Genomic DNA, 13,299 nt, shown 5'->3' with positions numbered 1-13,299 from the left:
TAATTGATCAAATGGAGTCGATAGACCTTTACAACTGTCTACCAAATCTTCTGTAAATAATGTGAAATGATCTCTTGTGAAGTGCCAGTCGACATAATGTTGAGTGGGTTCTGTAGCAGAGCTACCAAGTAGCCTGTCAGTATAATAACAAATACAGGAGAAAAAAGAGGAGGTTAAGAGAATGCCAACCTTTGTTTCTCCGTAATCAGAAGAACTAAAATATGACAAATACAATGAAACAAGCCAAAGAAGCATATGATCTTGTTCAAAGTTTGCAGATTTTCACCTTATTAAGCAACGACAAATATGAGAATGCTTAATGTATTACTGAATTATGAAGTGTAACTCCCCCTCAGGGGGAGAGGTGGTGACATCGCAGATTAGTACAGGGTATTCAGGCATCCCACAACTTACCCAGTATACAAACAAACCCAGCGTCGCACTGCCTTTCCTGGACTATAGTAGCATTTGGATCACAGTAATATCCAGGACTACAAGGCTTGCAATCTGTAACATTCTTGTTTCTCTCCGAGTTTGCAAAAGAACCTCGTGGACAAGGTTCTGGTATGTAGCTTCCCTCTACACAGTAATGTCCAATTGGGCAGTTAGCATAGGGTGGATTTGGAACCTTGGCTGAACCATTGCAATAGTACCCAGGGAAACACAAGGCTTCGGGTTCTGGTAGGCCTTCTTGTTGGCAGTAATACCTTAGAGTGGAAAAGAGAAATAATAATCCAGCTGTTCCTGACGTTATGCACCAATTTCCATGTAGCTTCGTAACTTTTACAAGCATATATTTAATGCGTTTTGCAATTTCCATAACTTGAATAGGTAGAATATGATTGAAACTCCAAGAAATTCAGCACTGTTGACAATATATTCCAACTCCTTTTGATTGACTTTTCTTCTACTTGCAATTACTTGGCAAAATGCACATTCATAACAAAAGAGAGGCAAACAGACTTTGACTTTCCCTTTTGTTCTTATTATGGTACATACAACTTTCACACAATTTCACATGTCAAGATTTACAACAGCCTGAATACATTGCAGTACCAGATTTTGATTTAGATCATAGTGCATAATTATGATCATAGTGCATAATCATGGTGCATAATTATCTGGTGTGAAATAAAAGTGTTTTTATTGTTGTTGTTGTTGTTGTCCTTACCTGGCAGGACATTCTGTACACTGATCAGCTCGCTCAAGCTGAGTCTTGTTGCTCCATGTTCCAGACGGGCACTTGTACTGTGTTGCAAATGAGGTCCCTGGGGGGCAATAATGCCCCATGGGACATTCATATCCAGTCAGATCGCTTATTGCCACAGCAGTGTTATCACAGTAGTACCCAGCTAGACATTCCTTGCATTCAAATGAATACTGATTATCTTGATATGTGCCATTTGGACAGCGTTCTGGAAGGGGCGATTTTTTCTCACAAAAGTGTCCAACAGGACAAGGATATGAATTTGGTTTTGAAACGCTCTGGCCTGGTGGACAGTAGTAGCCTTTGTCACATTCACCATCAGGATAGTTCAGACCACTGGTGTTGCAGAACATACCAGCAATACATTCTACACACTCTGACACATTCTCATGTTTCTTGCCTGGTAAATAGTAGCCTGGCTGACATGCCAGTGGTGCAGGTGATTCCAATGGACAATAGTGTCCCTCTATGCATTCTATTTGGCGTCTGCTGCTAGATCCTGGTGGACAGAAATAGCCAGGGTCGCATGGGCCAGCTGTGACATGAAGCTCATACAAATTACAGAACCTGCCAGCTGTGCATGTTGTCATATTGTGCGAGCCTTGAGGACAGAAGTGGCCGGGTGTACAACGTGTTGCGCTTGGCTTAGATTCTTTGTTTCCACCAGGACAATAAAATCCAGCACTGCATGAGTTGGTAGGTTTTTCATTTCCATAATTAGCACAATAGTAACCCGCATCGCAAGGCAGACAATCAAGAGAGGAATTCCCTTGGACTTTGGGATTGTAAGTGCCTGGTTCACAGGGTTGGTGGTGGGGTCTGGGTGTCCCTGCAGGACAGTAGTAACCTTTTGGACAGACATTGCCGATATATGTGGTGGAGTTGGCGTAGCAGTAGAAACCAACTGGACATTCCTTGCAACTGGCTTGGCCTTCCTCATCTTGATACGTACCAGCGGGACACCCTATCCAAAAATAAAAACTTTGTCAAAAGACAACTGAAGGAGTGGTTAGGCATCTATTGTTCAACGTGTGGGATTCTGTAGATTCTGTAGCTTCGTTCCTGTCACATTTGCTATTGCCGTCATTTCCTGCCACCACACGAACAAAATTAGACTATGAGGAACAAATAGCCACACAAGACCTTGGGACTGAGAATGCTTCTCACCCCCAGGATTTCATGCTGCCATTTTTTCCCGGAGGTTTTCTTTTGTGTCAAGCATGACTGACTAAGCCAAAGAGGGACTACTCGTAGTCCAGAACAAGGTCTTTGTCCAAACTTGCTCTGGCAGAGTGAAGAGCAAGTGCAATGTAAATGTAAGTTTCAATAAGTTCGTGACAATGGTACATAAACTCTACAAAAATCCCATATCTCACTCAATGAATAATCATATTTTTATAAGCACACAATTGAAAATACCTTCAAACATAGCACTCCCTTCTTCACAGAAATGACCACGGGGACAAATATCACCAATAGCAATGTGTTCAAAATGAGCTGGGCACTGGGTCAAGTTTGTCATGTAAGGGTTTGGTGAAGCTGCTCCCGACACACAATAGTAGCCAGCACTGCAGTTGCCTGTTGGTTCGGTCAGGTTTGTGCCTTCACAGTATTGACCAGCTGAACACTTTGTGCAGTCTTGCTCACGCACCAAGTTCTTTTGGTCACTATAGGTACCTGCAGGGCACTGCTTCCAGTCTGCACCTGTACCATTTGGACAGTAGTAACCCTCTGGACAGTCATGCTTTGTAGAACTTTGAACACCTATTACACATTTGCAAAACACAGGTGTTATATAAAAAAGGCTGCAAAATACAGAATACAGTACAAATAGTTCTGCACTATGGTAGGCATAAGTATCTTAGAACTACCAGTATCTACATACTTCTCTAGCTGGCCATTTTTATGCTGTTTTATGTCACATGCGATACCAGATAGATAAGTCACTTGCTGGTTAGAGGTAAGGTGTCCATAGCACAACACTGTGTAGTGTCATTGTGCACAGGAACCCATAATTATAATAAGCAAAAAGATAGAGTTATTTTATCACCTAAAGAAAGGTAGATGGTAAGGACTGTGTAACATGGCCACGGATAACAAACACACAATTTGATTGTTGTTCTTTACTATTGTATATTTAATCTATGTGTGCAACAACATGCATATTATTGAAGAACTTCAGAGCCTTAAAGAATAAATGCAAACCAACCTGGAATAACAAGTTCTGGCAGACAGTAATAGCCTTCAGGGCACACAGCACAATCAGCTGATGCTGAACTTTCAGCAACTCTCCCTGCTGGACAGTCCTGTGGCTCAGCACTTCCTTTGGGACAGTGCTGACCAACTGGACAAGGGACTGGATTGCTGACATTTTGACCCTCGGGGCAATAGTAGCCCTCGTCGCATTGGCCCTTTGGCTCAATGAGTCCCACACTGTCACAATAATATCCTGGTCTGCAGGCGATACAATCTTCTGGCTTTTCTAGCCCAGTACCATTTGAATAGGTTCCTGATGGACAGGGGAAAGGTATGGAAGTTCCCAAAGTACAATAGCGGCCTTCTGTGCATAGATATTGTTCATCACTTGTTGAACGAGGTGGACAATAGTACCGGGGTTTGCAAGGTCCAGCTGTTGATGTCCTGGCAGTTTCATTGCAGAAGTCTCCACCAGTGCAATTCAAGCATTCATGGTCTGCCTGAAGACCCGTTGCTGGACTGTATGTACCAGCTGGACAATCAATGGGTTTGTCAACACCTGCAAAACAATGTCATGGATGAGCTGGTCTTACTCGACATGAGGTCAAAACCATTGCTATTACCAAGTTGTTATAGTCACAGGAGTTATCAAAATCAATTTTCTAAAAACATTACATGAATGCAGGGCCATAGCTAGTAACACGCAAACTGAGGCACTTGCCTCAATCATATCTGTCGTTTTTGTTGTTTTTAGTCATCATAAACACAATAAATACCCAACAAGAGAATTTAATCATGGCTATTGCCTCAGTCATAACTTTTTCATGGAAATTGCCTCAGTCACATTTTTTCTGGCTGTGGCCCTGGAAGGAGATACTTGAGAATTCGGAGTGGTTTTTAATGGCACTGTCTCTTAATATTATTATGTCCCATATTCTCCAGCGGTAGCCTCAGAAAAAGAAATCATACCACTTTAAAATATGAGTAAAACAGACTTTCAAAGACGCGCTAATTAAAACGTTTTTTCCTAAATGATTTGGAATAATCTCATTATAAGTTATTTAAATCTTATACTGATGCTAATGTGCACAATACTTGATTCTATATTTTGCATGTTTTGGAAATACCCATTATCAGAGACAACTTTTTCTTCAGGCTGACCACAAAACTAGCCAGCTTCCAAATTTCAATTGTAAAAATGCCACAGGACAATGCCCAGTACCTTGCGGGCAGTAGTAACCAGCAGGACAAATGTCTGCCTTCTCCCCAAGGTTCGGCGTTGTACTGTTGGCACCTTCCCGGCAAAAGTATCCAGCACCACATAACTTGTATGGTGTCACAAGGCCCCATTCATCACAGACCATGCCACCAGTACATGTCCTACAATCTGACTTGTCATCCATGCCTGTCCTGTTGTTGAAGGTCCCAGGAGGACACTTGAACTCCTCAGCATACCTTGTACCTTCAGGACAGTAATGACCCTCTATGCAGAGGAACTGTCCATATGAGATGACTGGGCCATAAGTATCATTACAGTAGAAACCAGGTGGACAGATTCTACAAGTCGCCTGTGCTGTCTCATTTTGGTACTGTCCTGCATCACATGGCACAGGATTTGGACTGCCTTCTGGGCATTTGTATCCACGAGGACACTCATGTTGATTGGCATCTTTTGCTCCGCCAGTGCAATAGTAACCTGGTGCACACAGGTCTGTGGGAACAGGCAGCCCACTTCCACCACAGTACCACCCTGGAGTACACTCTATACAGTCAGTCACATTCCTGTAGGAATAAAGGACGTAGGCATAATGATGGAGTAAAGAAAAGCCAGGTTTCCAATTTGATACAGAGGAACCAACCATTGGGAACAGTACTGACCCCCTACTTCTTAGGAATACAACAGTGGAAATCTGACAAATCGTCAAATCCGTTCACACTGGAAAAACTAAACAATGTCATACATTCATCCCACTGTAGTACTCTCAAAATGCCAAAGCCACTGAGGAAAGATAAAATGTGAACCATCATTCCATCTTACCTGTTCCCTGTGCTGTTTAAGAATGTTCCAACAGGACAATTCTCAGGTGCATCGCTTCCTCTTGGGCAGAAAGTCCCATTAGGACATATGTTTCCTGTCACTCCATCCATGGGATTAGCTTCCTTTGCTCCAGATGTGCAGTAATAGCCCGCTTCACAGTCAAATTCTGGTTCAGACAGCTCTGGACGTGAACAGTACTTTCCTGGATCACAAACTTGTGGCAGTGCTGATCCATTGGGACAATAATGCGACACTGGACAGCGAGCTGAGAGGAAAAAAAATCTCCAGATGTTAAAATACATTCAAGACCTAAGATGCAAGCCAAAACCTACATTATGATGACAAACAAAGTTGACGCTCCTAATGTTGCTATGTCTAATTCCCAGGATAACACACAGGATTAAATTTGCCACTACCCATTTGTACACCTGGGTGGAGAGAGCCACTGTGAGGGTAAAGTATTTTGCCCAAGAACACAAGACAATGTCCCTGGCCAGGGCTCGAACCTAGACAGCTTGATCCAAAGCTGAGCACACTAACCATGAGGTCACCATGCTTCCCAGTGTAATAAATAAAACACATATACACTGGCTGAATTGTCGAGCCTCTGACATCTGATGCCTACCTGTCCTACTTAACAGTAGACCCATAGGTACACTACAAGAGAAACACACTATGAACTTGTCGGATAAATGCTTTACCTCCATCAGGTGTTGGCTTTGTGGATCCATTCTTACAGAACCACCCACCATAGCAATCTGCAGTTGGTTTACTCAAGCCAGAGCCTTCACAGTACTTCCCAGCAGTGCAAAGAACGCAGTTGGGTTCCTCTTCCTGTCCGGTTAATTCATTAAATGTGCCTTCATCACAAAGAATTGGATTACTTGTATTCACTGGACAATACCTCCCAGACGGACAGACAGTGTCATTGAAAGTGGTCGCCTTGGCAAGACAGACATATCCAGCTGGGCATGATTTACAGTACGTCTGGCCTTCCTCATCTTGATAACTCCCATCAGGACACCCCTCAGGAAGAGTGTATCCTGCACGACAGAAATGGCCTTTTGGACATACACCACCAAAACCTACACGATGGATCACAAGATTCTAAGATTCCTTTTTCAACGGGTTGGCCACTGAGTGGCTTACAATTAGTGATAAATTCCTCACAAAACATATCATTTACTGGGCAATTTATATCTTGTTTGCCCTTTTATTTTCCGAAACTATTTACGCCTACATACTAGTTATACAACGCTCTCTCACAGCATGCCATGGAATATCCCAGGATTCTTTTGTATTTTCTCGGTATACACCTTTAGACAATTGTGTATACCGAGAAAATGTGACAAGCGGGACATTCCACAGTATACCACGAGAGAGCATTGTACAACTATTTTATACCATGCCATAGAAAATACAGACGTCAACACAATCAAAGGGACATACATGTGGCACACAATGGGAAGGTTGGGTGCAATATCATAACATATACAATGGTTTTTCTGTATTCTGATTGGTTGTATTTTCCATGGCATGGTATAAATGCATGTATGACATACATATATAGTACAGAATGTGAAGTATTTATTGAGCTAGTAACATAAGCTAACAACAAGATAAGATTAAAACACCATTGGATTGAGCGGTAATTTTCAATGCTTGACCTGTTTAATCGATGGTGGCTAATCTGTGGACTTATGTGCAGATATGCACGATGAGGATTGATGACAATGATGATGATGATAATATAAGTGATGATTGTTAATTTACTTCATTGTCACTGAGCACAACAGCATATTTACCTGTATGCAATCCTAAAATTGAGCAGTTACCAAGCAGCGATGTTCCATTCACTGAGTTAACAGGATCTGGCTTGTCAACACCTGACTCGCAGTAGAAGCCACCATAGCAGTCACCACTTGGCTTAACAGCATGAAGCTCGCCACAATATTTGCCTCCTGGGCAATCCTCACACTGTGTCACCAAGCTTAAGGTTGTTCTGTTGCTGAAGGTTCCACGGGGACATGGCTTCCAATCCAAACCAGTTCTAGCAGGACAATAATAACCCCTTGGACAGGCTCGATAGCCTGACTTTGGATCTCCCGCAGTCACATTCTCTGGCACGCAATAGTACCCTGGAGGACAATCTTGGCAGGACGGCTGGGCTGTGGCATTGGTAAATGTTCCTGAAGGACAGTCTTTAGGAGTGGCACTTCCTGTAAGGTACGCCATTAACTGCATGTTAGAACTTAAGCTTGCCAAGAGTGAGGAGCATCTAAAAATCTCTTTTAACATCAAAAGTAGACAGCAAATGACAAAAAAAGAGCCCGAGTGCCAAGAAGAAGTTAACTACTGTACACAACACTGTAATGTAATAAATTCAACCAAATATCAGCCTTCAATTGAAGTTGCTTTTGGAAGTACCCTGTACCCATATTACTAAGGACTGATTACAACACTGTTGGGGGAGTAGGGATGGCGCAGTGTTGAGAGTGCTCACCTCCCACCAATGTGACCCGAGTTCAATTCCAGCACGGTGTCGCATGTGGGTTTAGTTTGTTGTTGGTTCTCGCCTTGCTCCAAGGGTTTTTCTCATGGTATTCCCATTCCCGACCCCCCTGAAAAACGAACATTTCAAAATTCCAATTTGATCAGGATAGAGGACCTGCAGGAAAACCAACTAGGGCTGATGTGGCTTCCCCTCTAAATATTGGAATTTATTTTTTAATTTAACACATAGATCATACTCACCTGGAGAGCTGTTGGAGAGTTGTTTTGCTTTGCGGTTTGAAATTGTTTTCATAGGTGCATGTTTATTTATCAATTTGTTAAACTTGTTGTAAAAAGAAGAAAATAAATTGTCCACGTCATACATTTTTTTTTATCTAAGAGTGTATTTCAGTTCACATTAGACAGATCGGCGTTAAAACTGTCCCTAGAGAATCTAGAAAAGTCTCGCAGTTTAAATTTCTTTATCTTAATTTTATCCCTCATAGACTTCAGAATACAAAATTGCAAAAAATGATCACTTATATCAGAGATGATATTTCCACTAGCCACAACTTGATCAGGATTGTTGATAAAGATGTTGTCAATTAGGGTGGCGGAGGTAGAGCGGACACGCATTGGTTTGTCAATTGTGGGAACGAGAAAAACAACTTTGAAGGGAAGTCAAAAAGTCGTGACTATACGAAGATGACACACATTTTAAAAGGTCAATATTGAAATCACCCATGATCACAATATATTTCCCAGAGGACAGAAGTTTTTCAATAGTCTCATCAAAATATGATTGAAAGATTTCAGGAGAGTTATGCTGTCTATAAAAGATTCCACAAATAACATTTTGCTTATTCTCAAAGGAAAACCCAGCCCACAATACCTGAAAAGCTTCATTAGAGGTCCTTTCTAAAACATGATAATCAAGTGACTCATCAATGAACATTCCCACACCCCCAGATGCCAGAGGTGTTGGAACATATTCAAATATGTAGCCAGGTATATGTGCTGTGCACAATTGTGAATTTGCATTGGTGACTTTTGTTTCAGTAACTCCTATGACATTAAAATGAAAATCTACTTCATGCAAAAGTTGAGTTTGAAGATTTTCCAGGTTATGATTCAGGCTAACTACGTTGTTATGAAATATAGAAAAGCTAGAGATTCCATCTTTTGACAACTTCGTTTGTACCTAGTTGTATATTAATAATTCGTGTATGTTATAATTGTAATTTTAATTTGAAAACAAAAATAAAATGTATGTATGTACCTGTGGGGCAATGTAAACCAATAGGGCATGGCTCAGCATTATCTACTGAGGACCCAGTAGGACAAAAGTAACCTTCTCTGCATGGTCCAGTGGGGTGGGTTCTTCCATGCTCGAAACAGTATGACCCAGCAGTACAATTTGTACATTGTTCTATTTTCCATAAGCCAGTAGTATTAGAAAAGGTTCCAGCTGGGCAGGACTTGGGAACATGGGTGCCAGTTGGACAGTAGTTTCCAACAGGACAGATTTCTTGCTGCTTGCTGACTGAACCTTGGACACAGAAATAGCCTTCTTGACACTGCCCTGTTTCGTTTGTCCTTCCATTAAACTCACAATAGTATCCTTCTGTACATGGTGTACATTGGCTGGCATTATGTAATCCTGAAAATCAAATTTAGGAATCTTTACTACCCAGTGTAAACAAAGTGTTCTGTTTGTGTTTAGGGTAAAGTGACCCAAATGAAGATAATACTGAAAAACCAAATTGACACTATCTTGAAGAAGACAGAGTTATAAAAAATACAAACTTTTAATTACAAAAAAACTTTCAATTCCAAGGTGGAGCTATTTAAAGAAGTAATAGTTACGCAATAGAGTACTTTGTCTGTGTTTACTTAGCCTCATCTACACATGAGGGGGACTGGGAGAATTCGAGACAGTTATGCAAACCCAAGATGCAGTCAAGGGTTTGCACAACTTTTGAGAATTCTCCCAACCTCCCTGTGCAAACACAGAAAAAGTCCTCTATTGCATTTATATAATATTTCTAAAAAAATACGCATGAATCTAAATAGTCACAACCATGTTTAAAAACTCTCATCAGAACACATCTAGCGACCAATGAGAGCATGTGTATTAGCTCAGTTATTTTATATTAAATAGAAATCATAAGGGAGGCTTAAAAAGTTGATTGAGCTTACCCAAATCATTACTAAACGTTCCAGCTGGACAGGGTTCTGGTTCATCTGTTCCTTCCAAACAATAACTTCCTCGTGGACAAATATTTGCATCGCTTCCTTGATCAGGTGTGGCAGACTTAGCCCCTAAAAAAACAAGCGAGTTTCCTGTCATTAAAGAAAAGGCACTTAACAAGTGTAGATAACATCTCAAATTGGAACTGCAGTATTACAACACCAGACGTGATGCTACCAAGCTATTTCTGAAAATTAAAAAAAACTGTCTATTGAACAAAACTGTAACTGTTGTTGTCAAAACTAAAGATAAAAAACATGGAAATGTTTACTCGAGATGTGCACACTGTAGACATTTAGTTGAAAGAGCTCCAATTATGACTCATTTTAATATGTTTTGTTATGTGGCTAGCTTCGTGAGTGGGCAAGATAAACTGAATCCTGCACTGTGATTGACTCCCTGTGCGGGTGAAACGGTGTTATCTCACCCACTTGGGATTACCTGCTGTGTCCCCTTTTCCATATAATAAACCCTTTATTGACCAAGTTTGCTCAGTCAAGATGACTGGATATTGGACTCGTTCTTTTTTTTTTTTGCTACTTATGGACCTCCACTCTGTGTCAATCCATAAACACACAAAAACAAGAACTAATGGCCAATATTCAGCTATCTTGACCTCAAGCTTGGTCAATAACCCATATTTTATACTCACTGTACATATATTACCTGTCTTGCAAAAGTACCCAGAGCTGCATAAAGTCCGTGGATGAGTTAAACCTGGCTCTCCACAATAGTAACGTGGAAGACATGGTGTACATTCACTCTGACTTGCACGTCCTGTTAAGTTGTTGAAAGTGCCATTTCCACAGGGGAATTCCTCTGCAAATCGGGTGCCATTAGGACAATAAAAACCCTCAGGACATAAGTACAAGTTATAGTTCTCTACTCCACCAAATGTAGCATTACAGTAGTAACGTGCTGGGCATTCTTTGCAAGTGTCTTGTAGTGGTTCATCCTGGTAGTTTCCAGACTCGCACTTTGTAGGACTGTCAGCACCTTCAGTGCATTTATGTCCAAGTGGGCAACCGTACAAGGATGGCGTGCCAACCGACTGCCCACCCGGGCAATAATAACCAGCTGAACACACCCCATCAGGAGCAGAGAGACCAGATGTATTGCAGAACTTTCCAAGAGTACATGGCACACAAGCACTCACGTTTGTTGCTTCAATACCACCATAGTAAGTCCCCGGATCACAAGCAATGGGATCCATGGACCCTTCTGGGCAATAATTCCCTGAAGGACATTTACCTCCAGTGCTATCGGTTGGAGTTGAGCTGCTTGCCTTCAACTTGCAGAAGTAGCCTGCACTACAGTTGCCTTTAGGTTCACTAAGGCCTGCAACATCGCAAAATTTCCCTCCATCACATTCCCTTGGATATCCAGACCCTTCAGGACAATAGTAACCAGGTTGACATTTCCCGCCATGTGTGGTCGTCATATTAGATGTTGCACTTCCATTGCAATACCAACCGGGGCTACACAGACCTGTTGGCCAGGAATTCCCAGAACCTTCACAGTAGCTACCTTTTGGACATGGAAGGCAGGATGCCTCTGTCTTCTGCCCAGTCAAGTTGTTAAAGCTGCCTGGTGGGCATTGGTACTGATAAGGCTGAGTGGTATTGACTGGACAGTAATGACCACTTGGACACGTGTTATTGATAAATGTGACTGTCTTTTGCAGACAGTAGTAACCAGCTGGGCAAGCCTTGCATTCTTCCTGACCATACTCATCATTGTATGTTCCTGCTGCACAGTCCTCAGGCACATTGGATCCTTCAATACAGAATGTTCCTGGGGGACAGATGTCACCGATGCCAGTGTACTGGCCGAGGAACGTAGGGTTGGGGCATGAACTATTGGTAACATTGTAGCCATCAATGTAAGGCTTGTCAACAGAAACACCTAAAATGCAACAACAATATTTACAATTCTTATAAGCAGTATTTTTGGGGGGAAAAGGTACTATGTTATGTCGAATAGGCAGGCAGCTACATTTGACAATGGCAGAACAATCACCATGGTGAACTTTTGATGTTAACATTATGAGCCTTGACCCTTTGTTAGCCTGTCTTTACATACTACCCACTTTATCTGAACAATAATGTTGAAAAAAAACTTATTACAATGGTAGTTTGAACCCACAACAGGTAGTCTAGGCCAATCTAGGAAATACAAAATAATCAATATCATTTATACCTAACAAGCATACTTTTCAACACACTACTTGAAAAAATACTTCATACAGTGGTTAATTTACCTTTATCAACTTTACGTGCATAAATAGCCACGTTTTTAGGGACCTTATCAAAGTTTCTGTTATGCTATAAGCTAACATTAGACTTCCAATCATTTTCCCAATAATACATACACCATATCGATCATACTCTGACAATTCATCACGAAAGTAAATAAATATTGCAAGCAATCTTTGTTGCTCTTATACATTAGTGATGTGCAATCTTATTGTCACCATTAGCAACCAAAAGTACTTAATTACCTATTGTGCAGAAATAGCCAGCTGCACAAAAATCTGTTGGAGATGTCAGGTTTCTTCCATCACAGAACTTTCCAGCATCACAGTCCTTGCATTGCTTCTCACTGTACAAGCCAAGACGATCACTGTAGGTACCTGCTGGGCATGAACGCCAATCAAGACCAGTCCCCTCAGGACAGTAGTACCCTCTTGGACAGATACGGTATCCAATGGATTCATTTCTTGCGAGCTCCAGAGGGAAGCAATAGAAGCCATCAGGACAAGGGTCACAGCTGTCCCTCCCTGAAGAGTTGGTGAATGTTCCTGCAGGACATGGTTTGGGTATAGCACTACCACTGGGGCACTGAAACCCAATGGGACATTCAACTGGGTCTGGTATGGATGAGCCACTTGGGCAATATGAACCATTTTTACAAGGATTAGTGTAATCAGCTTGACCAGGTGTGGAGCAGTAAAAACCTGAAACAAGAAAATGAATGATACGTTGTTATTCAATCCTGCAACCTCCAGTTCTTTCCAGTATGTAGTATGGTGAGGTATGTATACAAGCCAAGTGGCCCATCAAGCCACTGATTTTCCCCTTTTCAGAACACAACACAATATCCCCAGCCAGGGCT

At 41.6% G+C, this 13,299-nt stretch overlaps 1 protein-coding gene across 2 annotated transcripts in view; it reads right to left on the bottom strand.

Moving 5' to 3' along the window:
• The window catches only part of LOC145492875 (uncharacterized), a 65,510-nt gene that overhangs the window by 25,637 nt on the left and 26,574 nt on the right, over positions 1-13,299 (bottom strand). For both annotated transcript variants that reach the window (XM_081472252.1, XM_081472253.1), the window contains exons 28-39: positions 12,686-13,141; positions 10,852-12,090; positions 10,134-10,256; positions 9,214-9,594; positions 7,247-7,660; positions 6,143-6,526; positions 5,442-5,706; positions 4,626-5,185; positions 3,417-3,962; positions 2,627-2,971; positions 1,172-2,171; positions 415-707 (exon numbers count right to left, since the gene is read on the bottom strand). In XM_081472252.1, coding sequence (XP_081328378.1) covers positions 415-707; positions 1,172-2,171; positions 2,627-2,971; positions 3,417-3,962; positions 4,626-5,185; positions 5,442-5,706; positions 6,143-6,526; positions 7,247-7,660; positions 9,214-9,594; positions 10,134-10,256; positions 10,852-12,090; positions 12,686-13,141 — 6,006 coding nt within the window. The remainder of the gene's footprint in view (positions 1-414; positions 708-1,171; positions 2,172-2,626; positions 2,972-3,416; positions 3,963-4,625; positions 5,186-5,441; positions 5,707-6,142; positions 6,527-7,246; positions 7,661-9,213; positions 9,595-10,133; positions 10,257-10,851; positions 12,091-12,685; positions 13,142-13,299) is intronic.

This window comes from Orbicella franksi, chromosome 7 (assembly GCF_964199315.1).
Source record: "Orbicella franksi chromosome 7, jaOrbFran1.1, whole genome shotgun sequence".
Taxonomy (NCBI): domain Eukaryota; kingdom Metazoa; phylum Cnidaria; class Anthozoa; order Scleractinia; family Merulinidae; genus Orbicella; species Orbicella franksi.
The sequence above is the reverse complement of the archived record's forward strand: the minus strand, read 5'-3'. Positions and strand labels throughout refer to the sequence as shown.